The 27,247-nt window shown below is 38.8% G+C and overlaps 1 protein-coding gene across 5 annotated transcripts in view; it reads left to right on the top strand.

Moving 5' to 3' along the window:
* BAIAP2 (BAR/IMD domain containing adaptor protein 2) overlaps positions 1-27,247 on the top strand; it is a 152,807-nt gene that overhangs the window by 83,190 nt on the left and 42,370 nt on the right. For all 5 annotated transcript variants that reach the window (XM_025166231.2, XM_007419865.3, XM_007419866.3 and 2 more), the window contains exons 4-6: positions 3,396-3,457; positions 4,670-4,741; positions 7,079-7,216. In XM_025166231.2, the coding sequence (XP_025021999.1) occupies positions 3,396-3,457; positions 4,670-4,741; positions 7,079-7,216 (272 nt within the window). The remainder of the gene's footprint in view (positions 1-3,395; positions 3,458-4,669; positions 4,742-7,078; positions 7,217-27,247) is intronic.

Raw genomic sequence — 27,247 nt, 5'->3', positions numbered from 1 at the left:
ATATCAGGGTTCAGTCCTGGAACTGGTACTTTCAACATTTTTATTAAAGGATGAAGAGGTGGAGGCAGCATTTATCAAGTTGTCAGATAATACAAAATAGCTAACTTTTTAGGAAATGGAAATTATTTTGAATCTTGATAGATTAGGGAAATTCAGACAACTCATATCAGTAGTCTGTTGCTGAAAATCTGACATGGATTTCTCCTTCCGGTATTCTATGATAATTCTTTTAAGCGACTCTTATGTCTGAAAAATTCAAGTTCTTGATATATTAATGGATTCTAAACATAGGGATATACCCAAGAAGGATATATGTGTTTTAACATACAACAGTTGATTCAAAGTCATATTATTGTTGATTATGATCTACACTGTGATTATGAAGCTGAATTTCTTGTGTTAACTTAACCATGTAACTAAGTTCATGTTATTTAAAGCAAGTCTTTAAATCAGGACATTCAAGCTCGTTGTTCTCGGAATTACATAAAATATCTCATAAAATTCTTTCAACTTCCAATAAAAAAGGGGTTTTGGTTTAGGAGCCATTGTTAATCTACAACAACTCTAAGCCCTATGGCATTAGGAGCAGACATAGTTTCCAGATCATGGGAAGTAATTATTATATTCTGTGTTAATCAGCCCTACTTACATCTTTTATTTGGTTCTAAGCATTGATAAGGAATCAGACCAACAAGCTGAGGAAAGGGAAAGCAGGATGATCTGGGGATGTCCTATGAAAAGAGGTTGCAGAAACAGGGTATACTTGACTGTGAGAAGAGAAGATGGGGATAAATAGTGCTCTTCAAAACACTTGAAGGAATGCCACATAGAAGAAACTCCATAATCTGTTCTCTGTCCTGTCAAAGTACAGGACATGGAATAATGGAGTTAGGTTACAGAAAGATAAATTCTACTTGAATGATAGGGGAAAGAAACTTCCCAGCAGGAAGAACAGCAGTGGAACCAATAATGTGTGGAAGAAATTGATATGTTCAGGATCAGACTAGATAGCCATCTGTCTGGGATGCTTAAATTTGGGTCCAGGGTTGATCAGGGGATTGGGTTTAAGAGCCAAAATGCCCTTTTCCAACAATGCCTGTATAAATCTGTTGCATACTGCACAGGATTTTCACCATGTCCATGCTTATGTGCTCTTCCCACATTCCTACGTTATTTTCCTGAAAATCCAGTCTGAAAATTTTGCTGATCTCCAAAAATGGATCATTTCTTTGTGGTGGTGTTTTAGTGGAACCTTGTCAAGATTAAGACATGTAATTCAAATTTATTTTTATTGGATTTTCATTTTACTGACTACAAATTCTATTTGGCAACCTCTACATCTTACTTACTACACACACACACACACACACACATATTCCAGGTTCTTGTCTGGAATTGTCTGGTTCAGGGGTATAAGATGCAGGCAGGAACAGCATACACTGAATGGCACAACCAAGTAGCTGCCATTGTGTACCGGAACATCTGTACAATGTATGGGCTAGACCCTCCCACATCCAGATGGGAGATTCCACAGAAGATCATGGAGAATAACAGGGCTAAGATCCTGTGGGACTTCCAGATGCAGATGGACAGGCAGGTACTGGCCAATCAACCAGACATTGTGGTAGTAGACAAGGACCAGAAGACAGCGGTGGTGATGTAGCGGTGCCAAGTGACAGCAACATCAGGAAGAAGGAGTATGAAAAGCTGGAGAAGTACCAGGGCCTGAAGGAGGAACTAGAGAGGATATAGAAAGTAAAGGCCAAAGTGATCCCAGTGGTGGTAGGAGCACTTGGGACTATGACTCCTAAGCTGGGAGAGTGGCTCCAACAGATCCCAGGAACAACATCAGAGCTCTCTGTCCAGAAGAGTGCATGCCAGGAACAGCTAAGATACTGTGCAGGTGTCAGGTTCAGCCCAAGAAACTCCACGAGATGGTTCTGGAATTGCTCTGTTCTTTATTAGCTTGCACCTGCTAGACAGAATCTCGCCAGACTAACTCTAACTCCCAAAGTCTGCAACGAAACACTACGAATTCCTAAGGTGGTGCCAGTCTCATCCTCTTTGCTTTCACACGCTCAGTCTGTGGGTTGAGGAGATGCTTCTCCCCATGACCTTGAACCTCCTCATCCAAGTCCTCCATCACAGCAGAACCCTCAAACTCCCAGGCTTCTGGTAAAAGACCTGAGGTTGAGGAAGACACATACCACCCATAGGGGTGAGAGGGGGATTTTTTTTTAATATAATATATAACTTCAAAATGTCTGCAGAAGTATTTGTATTTTCATGAATAGGTCTAATGTATACGTGTGATCTATTTGCACATTTTTGCAAGCACTTTTACTTAGACTTTTCCTAAAATTAACATTTTAGGAAACAGTTTCCCCAGTGCACATTGTTTAGCATATTGTTCAGTTGTAAATGGAATAACAAAATTCTGAAGTGCACATTTGGATGTTACTTATTTTTCAGGTTGTCCTGTATATTGCAAAGATCCAATAGCAATATATTTGCATAATTTGTCATCCACCTTTATAAAGGTATTACGCTACTGTTGCTGCTCCAGACTTTTCCCCCCCTTATCTGGAATACAATTAGCTGGCAGCAGCTATTATCAGGGGTTAGGGATATTCACATAGCAGATGTGCATATATCTGAAAGGAGGCCACTACTGTTTAAAAGGCAACTGGTGTGAAATATGTTCCTGCTACATGGGATGGACTTGGAGGGGAGCAGTGCCAGCTGCCCTTTATTTAGCAAACCTTTAAAGTGTTATCCTTCTGTATTTTTTTGCTCTGCGAGTGGGGCTAGTGTTGACTCTGTGTCTCCTCTAGGGAAATTCGTCTGCTTGAAGGTCTGCATGAGAGGTTCTAAGGGAATAAATAACTTGCACAAAACTGTGTTGCCTTTATTGGCTCTATTGGGAATTCATCAATAAACACAAGGCACAAGATCCTTAGCTACTGCAGTGTTTCGAAAGGAATGGCCATCTCCTAGCCTGACCAAACATGCACTGGATGCATTCCCATGTAACACTAAACCAGGATGTAAACCATGGTTTGCTGAGCAAATCAGAGCAGCCTGATTTGCACGTTACACTATGTTTTACATTGCTTAATGTGACAGACAAGCCAGACATCAAGGATCAATATCTGCTTTTCCTGTCTTCATTCCCTTGGCTGGGTGCCACTGTTGCGTATTTCATTTCTAATCTAAATTAGTCTTAAATGAATCTCTGAAACAAGCTTTCCTTGTTTCAGACTTCAGCAAATGGGAAAGGTTAACCAAGACTGTAGATCTGTAGTTGGGATGGAGGGAGGGGGAGAGAAAGTTGATGCAGAACAGTCTCTTGAATCTTTTATTTAGTCTCCCTTCTTTTGTCTTACTTTTCCCAGGGGATGTTCTGTTCCAGATGGCTGAAGTCCATAGGCAGATTCAAAATCAGTTAGAAGAGATGGTAAGTACTTGTGTTCTTGTTGACTTGTCTTTTTGCAGAGCCTGGCCAAGGGGCAGCCTGCAGTGCCTTTGATACACGTGGATTTAAAATTGAAACACATCTGCTCTAGAATAGCTGCCAAGCCCTTTAAATAAGAATAGGGACCTCAGTTGAATAAACTGTGAGCCAAAATTGCAAGTCACGTGCTGGCTTTTTGAAATGTCCAAGAAATCACAGGACCAACTGGCTTCAAGTAGCTTCCTGCTGAATTAGGGGAAGTAAATTTTACATTTTAGCCAGGAAAATTAAGGTATGGCCACTCAGGACTTTTTCTTCAGGCCTTGACATATAAGTAAAGTGGCCAATTAAGCCTCATTAAAAAGGATAAGAAATAGAGATGCAGGTAGTCCTGGACTTAAGACCATTTGTTTAACAACTGTTTGGAGTTACGACAGTGCTGAAAAAAGTGACTTATGACCAGTCCTTGCACTTACAACTGTCACAGTGTCTCTGCGGTCATGTGATCAAAATTTGGGCACTTGGCAACCAGCATGTATTTACAATGCTTGCAGCGTCCTTGGGTCATGATTGCCATTTGCAACTTTCCCAGGGGCTTCCAACAAGCAAAGTCAATGGGGAAGTTGGATTCACTTAACAGCCGTGTGATTCGCTTAACAACCATGGCAAAAAGGTCATAAAATCAGGCATGACTCACTTAACTACCGCATCGCTTAGCAACAGAAGTTCTGGTCCCAATTGTGGTTGCAAGTTGAGGACTACCAGTAATTTTACATAGAAATATGCTGAATCTCAGCCTAGCGGGGGAGTCTGTGAACAGGTGACCTGCATGCCTTCTCTGTCTTCTGTCCAGATACTAACTAGAGATGAGAAACTTCTGGGTTGGCCTTGTTTTTCTGTCTTACGCCTCTTTATTTTTAAGGCAGAATTGAACCAGGTAATCTCTGGCTAGAATATATCTTCAAAAAATTGTCCTCTAAAGCAGAATGCAACCATGTTACCTACAACTGTTGATTGCTTATTATTCCAATTATCCATTATTGCTTCCTTGCCTTATTTTTTTTAATTTTACTATAGATCTCTGCCATTCTGTTTTGCATTATTTTATCCAGTTGTAAAGATCTGTTGGGTATCTCAATGTAGATTATTTGTTTTTCTTTACAGTTTTTTCTTATGATTAATATTAACATTATGCTTCTTCTGTTCACTCCTCAGCTGAAGTCCTTCCACAATGAACTACTAACACAGCTTGAGCAGAAAGTAGAGCTGGATTCACGGTATCTAAGTGTAAGTAGCAAGCAACTTTCACTGAATGTAAATTGGATCAGTAGCTCTGTAATTATTAGCCTGGCATTATGAAGCTATGAAAAGTTCAGCTATTTGACAATGAGCAAAAGGAGAACTCTGCTTATAGTAGGGATGCAGTTTGCAAGGACTAGCATGTGACTTAATCTGTTTTTGCAAGATACAGATTAAGAGAAGCATTTATTCAAGATTTTGAATAAACATTTGAATAAATGTTATAAGAAAAGCATGTATTCAAGATCATTTAATTCAGACAAATTATGCTTTAATTATTGCATATTTGTATGTATGCACATGCTTTAAATTAAATCCACAGGGATTCTCATTCAATTTTTAAAAAGGAGATCCACGTATTCTTGGAAAGAATTAAAGGGTTGCATTGTGTATTGCATTCAGTACAGGGTAATTTCAGAGGTGATAATGTAAGAAAGGTAGAGAAAAATGGAGGAAAAGCTTGGGAAACAGCAGCCCATCTTATTTATGGCTATACCCAGAATGGTTTTAGTTGCCCTGCATTATTCCAGAACTCTGAATAGTATCTGGTGACCCATATCAATGGACAGGCATTAATAGTTTTAAGTAATCCAAACAGAACCAGGAAATTTTCTTTTCAAATTCATCATGTCCATGTTGCTTTTCTCACTAGTGTATGAGCTAATCAGGGCTATCTCTAGGTGCAAAATTAATATAATCAAATCTCAGGGAAATTTTGTGAATGCTTATGCTACAAAAGTTGGAACTAAAGAGAGTCATCGGTCTCATTCAGCATTCTAACTCCACAGTGGTCAACTAGATCTATAAGAGAGTAAGAAGCAAAACATGAGTGTAGTATTCTCTCATTTATATTCTCCAGCAACAAATACTTAGAAGCATGCTGCCTCTAATACATGGCTACTATTGTAGTTGTACTGTTCTAGCTGAGTAACCACATAGTAGCAAGGTGCAACTGGTTTATAAGGGATTGTAATTCAAGGAGTCAGCTGAGCAGTCACACACAAACTCCAAGACAAATACATGGAAAGTAAGATCTTGCATAGTAGCCAGGGTACATCTCAAGTGGTGCCAGTGTGGGTTGAAGCCAAGAGTTTGCTTTTTTTTTTTTTTAGGAAATTTAACTGGCCACCCGTCTTACATATGAACTTTGAGTGGTTAGTTCAGGGGTCCAGAACCAGAAGTCCACAGAGTCTGGTCCAAAGTCATAGTCCTAGAGACAACAGGGAGGACCAGAAGATGGGTCGTCCAGGGAGCACAGGTCCTGGAAAACAGGCAAAGCAGTGGCAGAGAACAAGAATGGTCCATGTCAGTGAAGCTGTGTCATAGAGGCTAGAGTCCAAGCACAGAGCAAGGATACAGGAACACAACTAATGGAGAGTTACTTCCAATAGAGAGCAAAGCACTAGTGGCTGTTCCTAAGTAGTTCCAGCTGTCACTTAGGGGCACTGTTATCCTTGCTTCCTAAGTAGTTAAGCAGATCCTTTGAAGTTGCTGGTGCACCCTGGCAGGATCTGGTTCTTCATCATCTGAGTCTACTCTCCCCTATTCCTGTTAATTGTCTCCCTAGTCTACTTCAGGTGACTGATTACCTGCCAGCTTGCAAGGCTGAAAGCTTGTCAGATCCGGCCCTTTAGTCTCTAATTCAAAGGATTCAGAATAGACCATAATGTCAGTATCCAGTGGTAGGCTTATCCTCCATGAATTTATCCAACTCCATTTTAAAGTAATCCAAATTGGTGGCCATCATTATATAATGTGTAGTGAATTCCACCATTTAACTGCACATTGTAGGTGGATGTATTTCCATTTGTCTGCCTTAAATTCCAAGCATTCAGCTTCCTGAAGTGATCCTAGGTTTTCCTATTATGAGCAAGCAACAAAAACTTCCCTCTTGGAGTTAAAGAGGGTAATAATTCCTGATAATGTGTAACTGTTTTAATTCTTAATATAGAATTATAAATTATTCTTTATAAGGAATTATACCAAATTCCTGGTACGTTAGTTTCAAAGAAAAAAGTCCAAAGTCAAACATGGGCCTTGTTTTATATCTATCTATCTATCTATCTATCTATCTATCTTGGAGTTGCAGTCCTAGGGCTCATGGGAAATGTTTTCTCAGCATCTCTCAGAGAAAGACAGCTTTTGTTTCTAATAAATGTGCCCTCCTTCAAAACATGTCCTCTGCAGCAGGTGTGAGGTTGAGACCTTTTTGCCTGCAGGAAGGATATAAACTATGCTCATTACCAACAGGGGAAATCTCTGCCCATGTCTTCAGCATATTATTATTACAGCTATTCAGCACTCCCACACATCTTCCATATTCAGGCTGCACTAAAGAAGTACCAGACTGAGCAAAGGAATAAAGGGGATGCACTAGAGAAATGCCAGGCTGAATTGAAGAAGCTTCGGAAGAAGAGCCAAGGAAGCAAAAATCCTCAGAAGTATTCGGATAAGGAGCTGCAGGTAGGCCTCTGGGTGAAAAGTTGGTGTGGGGCTTCATCTAACTGTGATTGTACTTGATTGGTGGGTTGGCATTACCACTGTAGTTTGGCCAGTTGCAGATAAAATTATGGAAGCTAATTTGGGTGGAAGTCATTGGGCATTGACTTTGAGCCCCCTCGTATGACAAACGCCAGTAGTCATTAGCATATGAAACTTCAATCCTTTGCACATTTCTCTGGGAGTAAATTTGATTCTGCTCAGTAGAATTTGTTTCTAAGTAAATAGCCATAGAATTTGGACTGTAGATCTAGAGCCTTGGAATATCTTTACTTTATTCTTTATGATGCATTGACTAAAAGCTGAATATGTGAATTTTGACATTCTATTGCTTGAAGAATTTCGTCGGCTAATAATCTGAAACTTGGTAATTGATATGGTTGTTGATGTCTAAGGGTGTACTGAATTTTAAAACTAAAAATTGCCATGGGTACAATGCGTTATATAGTGTGAAATTGATTATTTCCCATTCTTGTATCTGCCAAGCTTTGCTGAAAACTGCTGATGTACTTTTATTCAGGCTTTCTGAATATAATCTTTGCTATTTTGGTGAACTTCTGAGCAGTGATTCAAAAGTTGATCAAGGTTTTCTTGCCTTGTTAACACTGTGGCAACAGCTTCTAGTACTTCTATCTGCATAACTACGCATTTAGCTCTGGAATGAGATTCATAGGTTCAGCTTTATATTGCTACAGAGTATGGTTGAGGGGGAATTAAATCTTTGCTCCACTGTGGGTTGCCTGCAGCATAAGCCTTTTTAGGGTTATGAGAAGCTGTGGTAGAAGTTTCTAAGGAGGAATTTGAGGCACAGGGAGAATAAATAGTAGAAAAACAGAATGGCAGCCAAATCCCCTTACACAGCATTCATCAAACAGATGCCTTGAGCCCAGAGAATGTCAGTCTGAGGCCTACAGCCATAGGGCTCTCTAGCAGTTGACAGGCCAAGCTACAGTACTCACTAACACTAGATGGTGGGAGTTGTTTTTAGATATTCATAATGCAAGCTTTCATTATTCTTTTTATTGGTTTTAATGAGCAAATGTGGTAATCTGCATTTATTGTTTGTTTGAAGACTACACCTGAAAGAATAAAAGTTTACACCTTGAAATGAAATTGTTATTACCATTAGATAATTTCATTTAATAATAATAATTTATTAAATTTATATGCTGCCCGACTCCCAGCAACTCATTGCATAGATTCACTTGTAGACTCAAATCCATACGGGAAAGGGTTTGGTTGCCAATTACAAAAATGGTAAATGTCCTTTTTCAAAACAAAGGGAAAACAAACTTTAGAATTTGTTACTTTAAGAGTTCAAATTCCACAAAGTCAGGAAACTGAAATTTAGAAGGTAAATGATAACGATGTTCCATAACCTGTAATTAGGTTGTGCAGCACCACAAAGTATGTCTGTGAGAGTTACCTTTCATGCCTTATTGCTCTAAGTCCAGAGGCAAAGGATGGAGTCCCTGGGACATGCAAAATTGTTATATCTCATCCTAGTCTTGTGTTGGCTTATGAAGTTATCTAAGCCTTTTGGGTGGCCTTGTACATGATCGGTACTGAGCATGGAACATGTCTGTTAAGATGTCGGTCATGATTTATACATTCCTAGCCAGCATGAGAGAACTTTTAGTTTCAAACTGGCAGAGTTTTTGGAATAGTTGAATACATTTTCACTTTAAGCTGGAGCAGTCATCTGGTTTGTTAGGTAGCTTGTGAAAGATCAAAATAAAGAACATCTAGTGCTAATCTTGCTCTTCAAGGTTTGACTGAAAGCTGAAGGATTCTGTCTCTTTTGCTTGCTTTGGCATTATTTTTGAATTATCATTACATATCCTTCTGCTGTCAGTTATTCCTTTAATTAATTAAAGTTTATATATGCCTTACTTCTCTTCTCCAGCATACATGAAGTTTTCCCATGCTGTTCCACAATCAGATCTGATTTGTATCTCCAAATGCTGGGGCATTAGAATTCCTATGTAGTTTGTCGCTGTTGCCTAATGACAGGAACCAGGCATAGTTGCATTAATTTCAGGGAAGGAAAATTATTTCCAGTTTTTCAAGGCAGAGTAAAGATGTGAAAAAGATTAATTGGAAACAGCAATGACATTGTGGTGATGCTGTGCAATAAGCATCTTTTTTTGGTAGTCCTGAAGACTTGCAGAGAAGATGGTACATATTCCTCCGTACGTTAGTGGTTGCAGTTGCTTGGTTTGTCTTCTCCTCTGGTAGTGGTTTCTCCAGTAATGCCACACAGTCTTCAAATTAGGAGTGCAGCCAGTCTTAACTAGATCATTGGAATCCCTGCAACATGTTGTGACCTAAAACATCTGATGACTGCAGTGCTATTCTTATGGTGCAGAAAAAAGAGTAATTATTGTCATAAGCCAAACGAGCAGGTGAAATTAGGAGCATTACAGAGGTTCTAAGCCAGTGAGTCATGTCCCTTTGTCCTTAATCACATTATCCCAGGCTTCCTCCCATTTCGGAGCCATCTCATTTCTCACTATCAGTCCAAGATTAGAAGCCACTTGCTCTGTTGCTGCAAATTGATTGCATATGTTGTTTCACAAATATGACCTATAATATAGAGGCATGTTATGCTAGTGCCACATTGTCACATGCAGGTTGATTAGGAGAAGGCAAGTAGCCTTTTGGGAAATAGCAGTCCTACCTGCACTGTAATTCTGAAGACTGTGCATTGACTTTTGTTTGTGCAGTGCCAAGAACTCATGTTGTTAGTAGTCACTGTTAATGTGTCTCTAGCAGCCACTCTGACATTGGTTCGAGTTTACATAGCAGCTGCCGGGAGACAAGGCTGAGTATTCTTTACATTTGTGTTAATCTAAATATAGAGGACAACTTCTATATGGAGTTTTCCATTTTTCTAGATGCAGGTATAAGAAATAATTGCCAGGTGATCCATATAAAGAATATGCTGAGAAACATCAGATATTTTATTGCATGAGAAAAGAAAGTTTCTTGTTCCTAATTGGCAGTGTGCCCTGAAAAAAGCTGCTGAAGAGAAGTAGCAGAGTTTCATCTGCAGTTGTCTCTCGGGTTGCCTTGAGCTATTTAATTGCAGAATGAAATGCAAAACAGTAGGTAAACTTCAGAATATAGATTTCATTTATTTTTTAATGAATTTGTAGCTTTCAGCAAGTCTCTGTGGAGATTCTCTTGGTAGAAACACAATGGCATTTTCAAAATTTATAGTATCAAAAGACATGCGCTCAGTGGCTTGCATGCATCATTGCCTATCAGCAGAGCTATTGTGGAAACATTATTAAATGTGAGCCTTGAATTGATCTGAATGACTGCTTCTTCTTAAATGCCAGCAGAAAGAATATCGTAAGTAGCATCTACACAGCTCATGAGACCCGCTATCCAAATAACCAACCCCAGGTACCTCGCGCTATACCCACTTATCCAATGGAAGTGTCTTATGTTGCATTATAAAATATTCCTCAAGAAGTATGTGTGTATTTAGTTTTGTCACTTCTTTCTTTTTTCTGTGAATGTGAGTAGACTAAGAAAAACAGAAAGTTCCCTCTCTAATTTTCTCTGCTGGACTAGACTAGACCTGTACCAGAGCAATAAACCTCTGTTGAGCTTTTGCTTAGGGTTACCATCCTTGTGCGATAAGGGGTAGATTACATTAGAACTGTTCTGACTAGTTAAGCTTCAGGTTTGTTTTAATTAAAGTGTGTGGCAGAAGAAAACTTGTTGAGTATTGCATGTGAGAAAATATACAGTATTAAGATTACGTGCAACATTTATTTTTTAAAAATCATAAGCCAGCCCTCTCATAAGTTATGACTTTGCATGACACACAGCAATAAAAAATTTAAAAAATCAAGATCCAAAAAAGAAAAAGGAAATTAAGTACCTTATCAACATAAGAAAGCAATCAATCTCTCTTTCTCTCCCCACACACAATATATATAATTGAGCCTAGTCAAAATAATATGTACTCGTATCACAAAACAGGCTCATCTACCATTCTGGCCAATGCACAGGAGAAGATCCATGAAAAGTTAATATGGTTGGAGCCATCTGAACCTCGGCCAGGAGCAGTGGGATGGGAGTTCATTCCAAAGAGCAGGTGCAGCAACAGAGAAGGTGCATCTCCTAGGTCTCGTTGCTTCAGAGATGCCTACCCTGTGTGACTAGTGGGATAGGTGGAAACAATTGGGGGGGGGAGTCCCCCAATAACTTGGTATTGTGCCTTGTACAGATTTATAGGTGATAACTAGTAACTTGAATTGCACCCATATGCCTTCTAGGAGGTAGTGCAGCACATGAAAAGTGATGTTACTTGGGCATACAAAGGCACACGCATTACTACCTGTGGCACTGCATTCTGGACCATCTGCAGTTTCTAGATAGTCTTCGAGGATAGTGCCGTGTAGAGCATATTGCAGAAATCCAACCAGACATGAGTGACAATGAGCAGGGCCTCCTGATTCAGAAATGGGCACAATTGGCCCATGAGATAAAGTTATGAAAGAGAGTTCCTGGCCATCGCTGCTACCTGTTCTTCAATCAGGAGCCATCAGTCCAAGAGAAACCCTAGATTGTGTACCAGCTATAAATGGGGAAGTCCACCTAGAGCCAGGTGTGGGAAATCTCCAGAAAATCCGGGGGGGGGGGATCTAGAGCCACTAGGATTGAATCAGAACCTGTTTATCCCCATCCAGACCCCCCAGTCTCCAGACACTGGGATAGAACAGAGACAGCATCACTTGGCTGGAAACTGAGTATCATGAGCACGCTGATGCATTCTGCAAAGCTAGGCTTAGGGGCGGACAATTCCCCACCCTCACAACACCAATTGGAACCAATCTGGAGAAAGAAGAACCTACAGTAACACCATGCCTCCAGCCCTAATCCCCTGAGCCGGTCAAGAAGAATACCATGGTCAATGGTATCAAAGAATGCTGAGAGATCAAGGATGGCCAGCAGGTATGCACTTTCCCATCCCAAGCCCACCACAAGTCATCAAAAATGGTGATCAATGCTATCTCGGTACTATGTCCTGACTTGAAACCCAACTGAAAGGGATCCAAATAATCTGTCTCTTCTAGGAGCCTTCAAAGCTACAGCTCAATTGACTTCTCCAATTCTTTTGAAGCCAGTGATGGCTTCTTGAGGAGGGGGCAAACTACCTTCAAAGCAGTGGAACTACCCCCCCACTCAAAGATGCATTCACTACCATGTGGATCCAACCACATGTCACTTCTTAAGAGGCCTTAACCAGCCAGAAGGGCCGTGGATTCAAAACACAAGTGGATGAGCTGACAGACCCAAGGGCCTGTCTACTTCCTCAGGAACAACAGGTTCAAACTGGTCCCAGATAACTAGGCTAGACCCTGCTTCAGTCATTTCCATAGGAACTGCATAACTGGCATCCAATTCAGAGTGAATCCAAGTGACTTTATCCAGCAATGTCAAGAATAATCCTCACAGCAGCCTTGTACTGTAGGTGCTCTCCTTGTTCCTTCTTTCCCAGGAAAGACTGGCTTACCTTACATAAGGCTGCTGGCCAATAATCTGTAGGTGCAATAAGAAGGGAGAAATCTTCATGTTTTACCATTCTCATTGCCACAAGGTAATTTTTAACAAAAGCTCTTACCTGTGCTCAATCAGGTTTGTTCTTCATTTTCTGCCACTGGTACCCTAATTGTCTCTTCTACCATTTCATCTCCCACAATGTGTCTGAAAACCAAGGGCTCTCTGGGATCCACTACAGAGAGAGGTCTGATGACTGGCCACCAGGGGAGAGACCAGAGGACTGGAATGCAGGATCAGAATTAAACACAGAGGTTGTGTTCCACAAGGATAGCTTGTCAGTAGATCCCTGCCATATCTCCCCTTTGCTATCACTACCAAGATGTTGTTGCATGCCCTCAGCTCCCTTAGCAAATTTAATTCTCTCTGACTCTTGGCATCCCTCCCCCTAATCAAAAGGTCCATCAGAACTTCGAACAAACATCTAACTAGGCTGAGAATCCTGGTTAGGATCTTTAGGTATAAGTACTCCTAGTTGGAATGGGAATTTGGCCCCCTGACCTGAAAGTGAAAAATAAATAATTCAGATATCTTTGGTACTGCCCTAAATCTGCCACCTTACTCTCTTTCAGAATAGCCTGGACAGCATCGTCCATCCTTAACTTTTAAAAAAGTTTTAGTTTTGCAAGGGGGGTGTGTGTAAAAAACTTCAGGAAGCTGGTGTGCTACAAAATAAACTACAGACATCTAGAACCCTGTGTTTTTCCAAGAGTGCTTCAGGAGGAGGTGGACTCTGTAGGCATTCTTAGAAAATGGAAATAGCAGGCAGCTGTGAAGGATGTCTAGGTTCCCCCCCCAAAAATAGATGCTGGCATCAGTGGTGGTGAAGAGTACCCTGGAAGGTCATCCAAGGTGATAGAGAGCTTCCTGGTGGACCTAAGTGGGTAATATGGAGTGAGAGGGATAATGGATTTGTACTAGACTGGTGACAATCTTTGATGCCTTTTAAGACACTATTGCTGGAATTGAAATTAATTAAAAAGTCATAAAGGTATAAGCAGTGCCAGGCTTAGACTTAATAAGGCCCTAAACTGTATAAAGCTTGGGGGGCCCTTGTTAAAAAGTCACATCAGAAGATCTCACAAAGGTGTGTACCAAAACAGGACCTTGGGTCACCACAAAAAAATTGAAAACATACATACATGCATATACATATACATGTGCCTTTTAATTATTTAATAGCAAGATACTATATAATATACTGTACACTATACCTTGGGGGAATTTTTTTTTTCCCAGTATACCCTGGAGAAAAAAATCTGAAATTTTGTGAGACCCTGCAAATTGTGAGGCCCTAAGCTATAGCTTGTTTAGCTTATGCCTAAATCCAGCACTAGGTATAAGCAAGCTTAAGGAGTTATTTAAAAATGTATACGTAAGTGAGGAGGAAAACAGATACCTGCACGTGCTGTTGAAACACAAAACTGCCATTGATAATAGTCTTAAAAGGGAAGACAGGTGCTGCTGGGGGGACTTAGGTATCTGTGAGTGTTCCATTGAGATTTTTGAATTGACACACAGAGTAGGCTTTGCATCAAGTGTTATGGGAGCAACAGAATGAAAATGATTACTCATATGTGTGTGTGTGGTTTTAAAATTTGCAATGTAGCAGCTATTTGAGTGTCAGTTTAGAGGAGGATTGACAGGCTAAGACTCTAAGTACTTATTTGGGTTAAGAAAAAACTTTTACAAATTTGTTCTTTATAGTTGGAATTTTATCTTTTTGAATAAGACTGACAGTAGTGATTTTGGCTTAAGCAGAGTGACAGAAGCAAACTGTCACAATACTTTTTTTTTTGCACTATTACTTTTGATTAAAATGTTCTACAGCTGTTTACCTTGTACTTTTATGTTTATTTTGTTAGTTTATTTGCAGTAGGTATTCCAGTAGTTTTCAAGTCATGATGAAAAAAATGAAATAAGCTAAAGTTTGAACCCCTGCACTTTCTAGTAGAACAAATATTTCATGTTCCATGTTAATGTAGTGTTTGACTCGATTACAAATCATCAGTCAAGTCTTCTTAGCTCTGTTAGAGCAGAAATTTCAGAAATACGTTTCTGAAGGGGGTATTTGCAAAGGGTATTAGTATGACCTCTGTCTGAATTGTTAAAACAGGTGTGTCTTTTCCTGGGATTATGCAGCTGCTTTGAAGGCTATCCTTACACGCTTCTGAAGAGTGTGCAAGCACAGCCACTTCATTGGCAGTTCCAATGTTGTGAGGCCCTGCAAATTGTGAATGTTTCAGTGTTGATGAAATGTTGTTTGTGTGTGCATATGCAGATAATTGTGGACAGCTTTCAAAAGAGCTACCTGAATCTTGCAGAAGAGGCGGCTTTAATGGTTTGAAAAGAGGTACTTCGTTGGCACTAATACACTTTGCGGAGCACCTCTTAGAAATCCTTTGTACAGCCTAGTCTCAGATATCTTTCTATACTATGGTAGGAGGATGGGGGATGTAGTAGTTCTTGCACTCTCACTTTATTTTAAAGCATTTTCCTTGCATGAAGAATCAAAAGAATATCTCCTGTCTTTCTGTGCAGTTGAAAAGTGGTTGACTGCAGGTAATGGGAGTTCCCTACCTAAACTGGGCTCTTGACATTGTCCAACCTGCTGAGGCAGTAGGAGGCTGGATCTGACTTTTCAGCTCAATCCAGTTCCTTGGTTTCTCATCCCTGATCTATAAGACAGTGTCAGCAAAGAATACTGCCAAGAAACTGCATGGAGATAGTTACTAGGATTTACACTCAGACACATGGCTTTAGGGTTTACTTTTAATTGCAGAATTGCTCCACACGATGAAGGACAGGCTGCAGACTTAAAAGCCTGATATTGGAGCAGGCATCCTAACTGTTTTCTGTAGGAATATCCAGATGAGTGAATTCTTGATCCTAATACACAAAATTAATCAAGTGGAAAACTTTTTCATGACAAAATTCTAATGTGTGCTACAGTTGAGGAACTTACCAACTATAACAATTTTTCAGTGAGAATCATTTGTGTTTGGGTGAGTTGGCCACCTGTATTAGCATTTGGTGACAAGTGACATCCAGCAGGGAAGGTAATTCTTCACAGCTATGAAATTTCACAGCTACTTTAAGAAACAGCTTAACACTTGTACTATTCAGATACTAATCTTTCAACACCAAGACGTTATGTATTTTAAAAGATTTAAATATTTGCATTTACCTGAAGCACCCTAAAATTTCACTTAATCTTTTGCATGTGATGTGCTTTTTTGAGTGGGAAACTAGTCTTATCTCTGAAGTTATGGTTCTTTATTTTTTGGGTAGAATATTTATCATGGTTTCAGGGCAAGTGAATTGTAGACTAAAGTAGAAAAAAAGTGTTCCCTTTACAAATCCATAGGTGCCCACAGGTCTGCTCTAGAGGGTTGAGAGGCATCTCCTAGAGCAGGGTGGGGGCAGATGGAAGGCTGGAAAGAAAGAAGGGCAAGGGAAATACTCTTGTATGAGCAAGGTGCACTCAAATAATGATGGATATAGCCACTGTTGTTATATTTCAGTAAGTATTAGGTGAGAATAGAATAGCCAGCTACTTCCCCCAAATAACCAGAAGAATTAGTGAAGAAACACCAGACAGATGAAGATGTATTTAAGAAATAGGCAACGCTTCGCATATTAACCATGTAGGAAGTTGCTTGTCTATATTTACCCAAGGATTTACTAGGATATAGCTTAAAATTCTATTTCAGTGTTGGGGTTCTAAAAAAGGACTACTTCCAGGACTTGTTATACAGAACAATGTGCTGTTTCCTGAGTTCCTTAATCAGACTCCGCGTATCTCTGATAAAGATGAAATAACGTTAAAGCTGGTACCCATAACTTTCAGGTGAGTTTAAACCCAGTAAAGAAATAATAAAGACTGTGAGTAGACTGCTATGTTTTAAAGTACCATGGCCAAAAAATCTCATAGTGGACTTATTTTAAATTGACAGGGAAGGAGACCCACATCCATTATGTCTTTTCCCGTTTGTATTTGATGTTAAATGGTCCTTTCTCAAGGAATAATATGAGTAAATATAACTATGAGCCAAGTTTTTAATGCCTTTTTAAAGAGCAGTAGGGTTGGAGCCAATCACATTTCAGGGGGAGAAGGAGATTGTTCCAGAGAGCAGATTGGTTAGCGCAGTGGGTGTCTTCCTAATTATTAACAGTGAAGGTAAAGACAGGATTTCATTGCCAACCTGGTACAGCAGTGCTATCCTGTGTATCTTCTGATTTCTCACTAACACCCATTTTTTCCCTGTGGAAGTGTGATCGTATAGACAGTAGTTATTTTAAAAACAGCACCACTCCCTTTCTGGCACAGGAGTCAACGCAGATGCTCCTAGCTTATGGAACTTTTTCATTTCTTCCTAAAACTGGTGGAAAGCATCTGTGTAGCTAAGCTGTCAGCGTAAATGGGAGATGGTTGATACTGGAGGCAAAATAAGCCCTATACTTTGCCTGGCCAACCACTTCAATGGCTTTTGAATACTTCTTCCCCTGCCCCAGTTGGCAAAAGATATTATCTACCTGTCCAGCAATATTCTCCCCAGTATTGGGAGAGAAAGAAAAACAATCTATTTGCAGAAAAGTCATATGTTACTACTTAGGAAGAATCCTAGACTTTGCTTTAGTAGACATGTTTATTTAACTGGCAGTTAAACATCCACGATTCAGATACTGTGTAATCTCTTGTTTTGATATTTTGGAACCTCAGGAAGTTTAAAAGTTGTTTTTGTGCACTGCTATTGTTTGCAGAATGTAACATTTTGTCATTGTCCTGAAGCATTAAAAAAAATCTACTTGATGAAAAAAGACAAACGGCTGCTTTGATGATAAGGTTGAATAAATATCCAAATTTCAGTTTGTTTTACGCAAGCCGAATATATCAAAAATCTAACAGCTGCTCTCTGGTTGTTTTGCTAAATGTCATGTGAAAATTTCAGCAAGCCATGTTACTTCAGAAGGATTATCATCCTTAAACACAACCTTGGAATTCCTATTCCAAACAGGAATGCTGTTTTAGGAAATGGTTGCTGTATGCCTGAAACTTATAAACATAAAGTGGGAAATGGAATATTGAAGATCGAGAAGCAAGGCACTGAGCTTATGTGAACTTCAATACATTATTCATTACAGTGAGTCTTGGGTCACCAGTTGGAGGAAAAACCTTTTCAGCATCATGGAATCACACCAAATTTCTGTTTTTATGGAACTTAATAGAGTCAGAAATAAATGTATGCATCAAGGACAGGTTCTCAATATTTTACTACCTTGGGAGAATATTTATTCTCCAGTCTAGAATTCAGTATTCAGTTATTCCCTATTGTGTGTATTTTTTTTCCTCTGGATACAGCGTAGATCTCAGACATATTTCAAAATGAACCATAACGGACGCTTTGGCTTACATGTTCATTCATCATCTTTTTGGGTGGATCACTCCATTTCACTTGGGAAATAAAGCAGATTTCTCTGACATAGTTAGAAGAGATGTACATTAGCACAGTGGAACAGTTTTGTTTCGTTTAAAGCTACCTGAACTGGTTGTTTGTATTGCAAGAAGCTATCCTGTGCCAACATTATTTTGTACTATATATTTGTTCAAAATACATTACATTTTATGTGTTAAGGAACTGATTTGGTAACAATATTTATCAAATGCTGGTGTTTCTTTCTCCACAGTCTTTGAAGGTAGATTAATAATGTTTATCTTTAGATGATGGTGAAGGACTAATACATCCAATTTATTACAATCCTTGTCTGCATGTTAACAGTTGGGAGTGTTGTTTTTTATTTTACAGGTAGTCCTTGCTTACTGACCACTCGTTCAGCGACCATTAGAAGTTGCAATGGTGCTGAACAAGTGGTATTTACAAACAGTCCTTGAAGTTCCATCCATTGCAGTGCCCCCACAGTCATGTGATCGCAATTCGGGTGCCTGAAAACTGGATTGCATTTATAAAGGTTGCAGCGTCCCAGGTCACATGATTGCCATTTGCGACCTTCCCTGCTGGCTTCCCACAAGCAGAGTCAGTGGAGAAGCCAGCAGGGAAGGTTGCAAGTCACTCTGGCAAGTCCTCCCTGGCCTTCCTGTGCTCATGCCCCACTATCCCATCCATCCCTTAGCCTTCCTGCACTCGCACCCTGCTGTGCCATCCAGTCCCCCAGCCTTCCTGCACTTGTGTGCAGCCTATGCCAGGCCTCCTAAGCCCTCCCCTGGCCTTCCCCAACTCACATGCAGCCTGCGCCAGCCCTCCCAGGGCCTCCCCTGGCCTCCCCATCCCCTGGAGCACTCCCTCACTTGCCACAGCCCCAACGTGTTCCTTACCTGGGATTCCTGCCACTTCCTGCTTAATGACCTGTGTGTCTTGGGGTTATGATGGCAACTGGGACTGCCAGGATTGTTGGCGCTAAGTGACGCGGTCACATAACTTTGCACTTTATGATTGCACTGCTTAGCAATGGCAATCCCAGTCCCAATTTCTGTCGTTACTCAAGGACTACCTGTATCACCTTTAGTTATTTCAGTATTACTAAACAGTTATAATATTCAGAGCCTTTCATCCATGAAATGATTAATAGGTAGTTTAGCTTGGTCAGAGCAGCTCTTTGGTATCGAGTCCATGAATGCAATGTACATAACGATGGACAAATGATGACAGCTCACAAGGAACATTATAACTCTAATGACTGAGTTGTCAGTCACATTTAAAAACAAACAGATCCTCTTAGCACAGCCCAGACTCAACTCATGATGCTAATTCTTAAGGTGGTTCATTCCTAGACTTGACAGCTTTTACAGCCTGATCTTGTATGTGATTACTCAGAAGTAAATAAAGCTCACTCCCAAAGCCATAAAATCAGTTGTTTCATCAGGAAGCTCTTTCATTGCCTAGCCACTCTTAAATGGTACCTGTTTTTTGAACATGAATTTGTATGGTTTACATTTTCTAATCATCTTTCTGCTTTGTTGGATCAAAAAGTACTTCAATGAGCCATTCTGTTGTAAAGCTATTTCTGCACCATAATGTTGTCATGTCTAGTCAATTGGAATTCCTTACATCTGCTCCTATGGGACTTCCTCTCAAGCTATAAATATATTTTTTACATCCTTTGGAGTTGGAAAGAAGAGCATAACAGGATTAGTGGCTAAACAAAGATCAGGTGCTTATTAGTGTCAAATGAAGTGCATTTGGTGGTCTGTTTTCTGCTCCAACTGGCCTTGACAGTGAAGTGTCAAATCTTAAAAGAGTTTTAAAAAGTGTATAGCTTGTTACTGTCTCATTGTCAAATCTGATCCTATGACTGCACTGACATAGGCTCATAAATGCAGTTGTTGGGGCCATCTGACCAATCATGTGATTAGCAGAGGAGCAGCCAGTAGCATCATGGTACCTCTGTGCCATAAAAGTGGTTTGCTATTCCTTGTGAGGGACAAAAACATTTGCAGACACCTTGTGAAAATATTCCATCTGATGAAAAAGTCTTCAAGAGGTAGAAGCAATAACATGTTCTATTGGATTTTTAAATATGCCTAGTTGTTTTCTTATGGTGCATTGTGGAGAATTGGAGGAGAGGAATGAGCTGTCTATTCTGAGGAATGCCTTAATCTCATACTATCATTTTTCATGTTCAGGTATGAAAATGTAAAACTTGGTTTTGCTAAAAGGATTGTAGTAAATGGACTGAGTGGAATCTGTCATGGACCTAAGCATTCAGATGCCTTTCAGGAGACTTCAGGCCTGTCTTCTCTGACTACTTGCTTCAGCTATATTTGTTTAAATAACCTAGAGTTCTTACACAATTTCCATAATTGAAGCCTCATTTTGAAATTCCCAAAAGAAGAAATAATTTTAGTTATTGGCCAGGGAATGCTAATAAATAGGAAGTTGGCTCAAACCAGGCCATGTGCATTTATGTAAGATACATTAAGAAAAAAAATAAGTTAAAAGCCCAGAGACAGTTTAATATCAACTTGTTATTCACTAGAGAACGAGGAACAATAGGTAGCCCAATTAATAGCCTTTAGTACTAGGTATGAGCATTCCCCAGTGGCCCTATTTAATCTATAAGATTTTATTCTGGTCTATCAAATCCTAGCAAATTATTTCTTAAAATACTGCCTGTCATGCTATGTATCTCTTATACAGAGCTGTTGGAAGTTATTTATGGAGTGCTGGAAAATGCTGGATGAAATACAAGAACAGAAGTTATGAAGAATATTTGCACAGAATTTAAAATCAAATATTTTCTGCAACTTATACTTGAATTAACTAAATTGCTTCAGTATCTCTGACTTGATAAATCTCACACTTCAAGAATTTTCAAACTGTGGGTCATGGCAAGCAACTTGGGTGGGAAGTGTGGCACAGTTTTTCTGAAGGATTGTGCAGGCAGAGTGGGAGGTCTGTCATAACTCCCTCCTGCTTTGCTTGGGCAAGTTTGCAGTGGGCTGTGCAAAGCAGAGACTAAGGATCAGAGCACGTTTTGAAAGACAGCTAAACCTATGGATTTTGCCATATGTCAAAACTATCTGCCAGTCATGGCTAAAGGGTTAGAGTAGGAGCGGGAGACCCAGGTTCTAGACAACCCTCAGCCACATACATTCTGGGTGATTTGGGACCAGTTCCTCTCTCTCAGCCCAGTTTATCTCAGATGGTAATGGTTGTGGGGGAAAATGGGAGAAGGGAGTGCTGTGCATGCCACCATGATGGAGAGATGGGATATCCATCTAACAAAAATAAATCACTCAGTTTTTATTTATTATTTAATTACTTAGTTATTGTACTAATTCAAGTATTATTATTTGGAGTCACAATTTCGTGAGGTTTAAGAATCCCTGCCGTGCTTCTTTACTAGGGGTTCATGAATGTCAATGTGCTTTTGTCAGTAAAACAACTATGTGGTACATCTGTTGCTTTGGCTTATATATAGCGAGCATTGAACGTCAGTTAACAGGGTAAGTGACACTGCTCCTAAATAGGATTTCAGTCTGGGCTCCTTGACCTGAGCTTGGTAATCATTCATAATTATGAATAACATTTTTCATACTGTATATAACTTTGACATGCAAATAGAAAAAAATCACCATAATAAAAAATTATAATCTAAAAGGAAAAATAATGAATAAGGTAACAATGAAAAGAATGTTTGTACCTTATTATATATAGATAATTATTGAAAAAATTTAAAACAGTTCAGTTTTTGTATGACTTTATCATGAGATCAAGGTATTAAATTAATAAATAATAATAAATCAGTTTAAATAATTCTTCAGCTATTTTCCATATCCCTGTTCAAAACTGATTTATTTCTCATTTTTAACTATACATATTTTTACAACTTCCAAATGTAATGATAAATTCAAACCTGTTCACTTACAAAAAAAACAGATTTACTAACCAGCTCCACAGAGAATATTTAGCGGAGATATACAGTACTTCAAGTGTAATCTGTAAGAAAATATTAACAATTTAACACTTTTTGTTGGAAGATTAAGGAATGAGTGAGAGGCAAAAAAATACATTGACATTCCTTGAAAAATGGGTTTACCTAGTTTATAAATTAAACCAATACATTAATATATAAAAACCTCCCAAAATGTTTAGAATATTAATTACTTGAAATATTTAAAATACTTTAAATAGACAAAAAGTATTTGAAATACTTAAAATATTCCATTGCCACAAGGCCATAAGAATTTCCACATACAGTTGGCCATTCCTGATGTCCTTAATTGCCTTGTTTTGTTTTTAACTAACCTATGGAACATTTTAGATATTTGATCTGGCATGAGATTATTGTCACACACTCTATTTATATGACTATATTTTCATAACAGTTGAGTGTGTCTAATATAAAATAACTTATTTTCTTCATGCAAAAAGATAGATGATCACTACATTACACAATTACATTTTGTAATTAGTATTTCTGCTTCTGTATTGTACAGTCCCTGAACTAATAAATTATACCCTCTGTCTGCATGTAATCATGGGTGCCCCTGGGAACAGACCTCAACTAAAATGTTTAAATCTGCCTAAAATCTGTACCAAATTATTGCGTTTGTACTTGATTCCATATCCTTTTGTTTTGTAGCTGGTTTTTGAAACTATAACATCCAGTAAAACCTATTTCAGCTTTCTTTTTTCTTCTGCTTTCTTTTTTCTGTTTGAAGTCAAAGAATCCAATGTCATTGTATAATAATGCTGAATAAGAGCCAAAACTTTCAAGACCGTTTCTACAGCTTTTCTGATATAGGCACATAGCAGAAGTTCTTGATAAATTCCAGAATAATTTTTGCCAGGAGTTAACCAAACAATGTCCTACTAAAATGCACAACTACTAATCACAAGCAAACAACTTCAAGGTCAGGTGTAGCAGTAAAAATTTTCTCCTGATTTTGGCCTGCCTTCAGCTCTCAGGACAAATTAAGAAGGAATACGTTTCTACATTTTTTTCCCTCACCTTTCCATGCAGCCACATCTCTCTCCATCTTTGAAATGAGTGGACAGCTAGGTATCTCACCCTGTCAGAAAATAATTTGGGTTCCAAAGGCAATCACATCTGTGAAATCCTCCTTGCTCTAGTATGGATTTATTCCCATTGATTAGCTGCCTCTAGTTCCGGAGCAGTTAGCATACAGTGTGAAAAGAGGAAGTTTTCCTTTTTAACATGTGTTAGAAGACAGTGTGTATTCATCCATATGGTAACAAAAAACCAATTGCAACTGGGAGAAGACCAAGATACAGCATTGCAAATATTTAAAAGAGATAGTACTTTGGCTGTTTTGAGAAGCGTAGTGAAGGAAATAGATTCTTAACTAGCCTTATAACCTCTACTATATAATTTCATTCGTTGTAGGTATTTGAATACAAATGCTCTCTTCTTAGTATCTTAGATATACAGTAGTTCACCATTTTTGCATTGCATGAAGCAGTCGGCTTTCTGACATACCCCTGATCCCACAGATTACATTTTATGCATGAGACAAAGCTAGGTTGTTGTGTGGGAAATGTGATAGCAGATGTGTTCCAAGATCTACAAGCTCATGTGATATGAATTGTTATGAATGCCACAATCTCGTCTCCATATCTTTTACCTATTTTAAAACAAAAGGAGAATTGCAATGCAGCCTTTTCTGCAATAGTAGAGTTATTTATCTTCCTCTTTTTCCCTCTTTCTAATTCTTTTGTAATTATGTAGACCAGCTGCTGTTGTCCCTAGGAGGGTACAGGAACTTTGTAAATAAGGACAAAAAACACATCTGTTAAGACATTTGGGGGCTTAAAATCCAAGAATTTATAAAATGTTTCTTACCTGGGCATCACTTAGGGGATTATACTTACTGGCCACAATCAACAATTCAAATCGCTGGTTATAAACCTGAAACAGAGTTTACCTGCATTGTTCGTAAGCTTTGGGTAATATATGCCTATTTTCCTTATATAAAAAAATCAAGTTTAGTAGGCAAGGCAGTGAGAGTTGTTACCAGCTGCAGTCATATTCTTTGCTTTGTTCTTCATTTATGATAGGCAGATGCATACTGAGTAGTAGTTAAGCATAATTCTTTGATTTGTTTATTTATTTATTAGATTTATATGGCCACCCATCTCACATAAAGTGACTCAGGGCAGCTAACACAATAAAAATTTCAATACAGTAATGAAATATAGTACATGAAACACATCAGAAAACAAAAAGAAAAACAACCACTGAGGAGAAACCAGTCAGCAACCAATTCATAATATCCTAACCTCCTTGTTGTCTCCTAGTCACTAGGCACCTTCTTTATCTGGTGCCCCACCCTTTTCTCTTTTCTCAGTGCTTGCATGACTCAGTTTCCTTTGTTAGCTTTATAGGGCTGTTCTGTCAGGAATTACTTTTTTTCCTGATGTGTGTGTGACTCTTGGTTACAAGCCAGTAAAACATGATGTGCAACATAGTCTCTGCTATCATTCTAAAACCGGTGGTTGGAATAACAAATTGCTTTAAGCAGTGATTGAGAAAGATATACATCTGTCTTCCTGCCAGATGTTTGAATCAGCTGTGCTTTATTTTAACAGTAGCCAAGCATGTTGCCTTTCAATCCTACCTTCTTTCACCACTGCAGTATAGGGTGTTCTTGTCTCCCTCCTGTCATTTTCTGTGTCACTTTGTGTGTCTGTGTGCTTGTATGTAGACATACAGGTACAGACAGTCTTTTTTTATGCTGTGAACTTTGCAATTTTCTAAACTTGAAGTGGGTTTTCCATATGTGGCCATTTTTAAAAACCACATTGTCCTCCTCAGATTGTGTGGCTATATTTGTTACAATAAATATCAGCTAGCAGAAGTTCCTTGAGTGGCTATTCTGGGAAATACATTTTGCTATTATGGAATTCTTTTATTTTTTCTTCAATTGTTATATTGCTTTTAGTGTACTTGAACTGTGTGTAATCTACATTTGAAAATAATGAAAATTGCCAAGGAAATATTTTGTGACTCTTATTAATGGGGTGAACTGTTTATATCAATGCATTATATTTGTTTTGCATAATCTTGCTTCTGTTGCTTATGAGATATTTAAGTCATGGAAAGCTTAATTCCCGCGTTTCCGCATACATGGAAATGTTCACCCCATCCCTGGAAATCCTGCTGTCTCACCTCACTTCATCCCAACCCCCTAGTTCTGAGACTTCACTGAACATTATCTGTATGCTTTCAAATGTTGTCTAGATGCTTTCACTGAATGTTATCTAGATGCTTTCATGATCTTAAAAGCTAAAGTTATCGTTTCTTTAAAAACAACTGAAATAATCAGAATCCTGAAAGTTTTGCTTAATTTTTTACAACCAGGCCCTACATTTATACTTCTCCTTTCCAGATTCAGCCTTGTCAGCCTGGGGGGTAGTTCTTGAAGCATATGTATGTTTTCCTTACTACTTCATTTCCATTTTTGACATTTTTTCCCCTATCAAGACTTCCACAGTGGAAACCATAACTTCATTTTTCAAACCAAAATCATTTTTTCTCAATTAACTTATCTTTGTTAGTCCTAATCTCAAGTAACAATCTTTCCAGATGTTATACTTCCCTGACATACAATCATTGTCCTTCCTCTTCACATTAACCAATTTTACAACATTGCTAAAAAGTAGCCAAAACATGTTGGCTTCTTCTGTCAGTGAGTGCAGCTATTATATGGAGTCCACTGTATTTTCTTTAGCATGTTTGAACTAACAAGCTCCTCTGGTTCCAATCTCATGACAATAAAGGGAGTAAAACAGACCAGAGTTTCTAGTTCATGCATTATTCTAACCCAGGAATAGAAATTATTTTCTATTCCTGGGTTCTGCACATTTTTTAAAGTGGCCTTTGAAGGTCTTATGAAATATGGTGATAAAGTGGTACTATCATCAGAGAAGGGAGTGCTGAAAATTCCTCCTCCTCCTCCTCCTCCTCCTCCTCCTCATTATTATTATTATTATTATTATTATTGAATGCACCTGTTCTTTGAAACTTAAATAATGAAGTAGAACCAAAAAATGTTCAGCCAAAAATCACAATCTTGCTACTGAATATCAGCAGCCTGATTCTTAAGAACGGGGGGAAGAATAAAATAGGTTGGTGGAGGGGAGATGCAGGTTTGTTTCATGTATTTATTTTATTTACTAAGGTTTATATGCCACTCCAACCCCAAAGGACTTTGAGCGGCTTATCAACAGTCTTACAGTGAGAAGGTTAAAAACAGCAGGATAGAATTAGATTACAAGTATAGTAACCCTGGACTTAATGAACGCTCAAAACTACAAAGAGAAAAAAGAAAAAAAGCCCATAACAAAAATGTCACCTTCTCATAGTGATTTGGGCCCCCAGTGCTCTCTGGAAAGCCATGTTGTGCTGAACGCATCATTAAATCATCTGTACTGTGTTTCGCAAAGCAACATGGAGGGGGAACCAGCATAGCCATCATGTTTATTTGCAGCTAAATCACAACATGGCTTCCTGTGACGTACAAATAGATACAATGTCTTCTCTGGGCCCTACATGAGGGTCAGGTAATGTAAGCTCACTAGGTTTAAAAAGAGCTGATAAGATCAAGCTGTAATATTATTGTTAAAGTGAATGCAAAATTCACCCTGGAGAATAATAGGGGTGTGATTCAGCACCCTGTTCCTAGTAAACTTCTTAAGAATCCAGAAATACTGAGTCTGTGTTAGAATCACTTCTTCAAATAGAACCCGGAGTGAATCCTTCCTGTGGAATGATTCTGAACTGGAGAAATGCTTCAGGTACGTTCATATGGCCAGAAGAAGGGGCTGGTGGTTCCTCTTAATTCAGAAATCACATATGCAGTTTATCAAAGTGGTTTCTTGCTGGCTGTTTGCCTTGTTCAGTGGTAAGTACTAATGCTTACATAGTAATAAATAA

Source organism: Python bivittatus, unplaced genomic scaffold (assembly GCF_059951505.1).
Source record: "Python bivittatus isolate LINGU-HERP-01145 unplaced genomic scaffold, Pbiv_v1 ctg000220_np1212, whole genome shotgun sequence".
NCBI classification, from domain to species: Eukaryota; Metazoa; Chordata; class Lepidosauria; order Squamata; family Pythonidae; genus Python; species Python bivittatus.
This window is presented reverse-complemented; position numbering and strand designations above follow the sequence as displayed.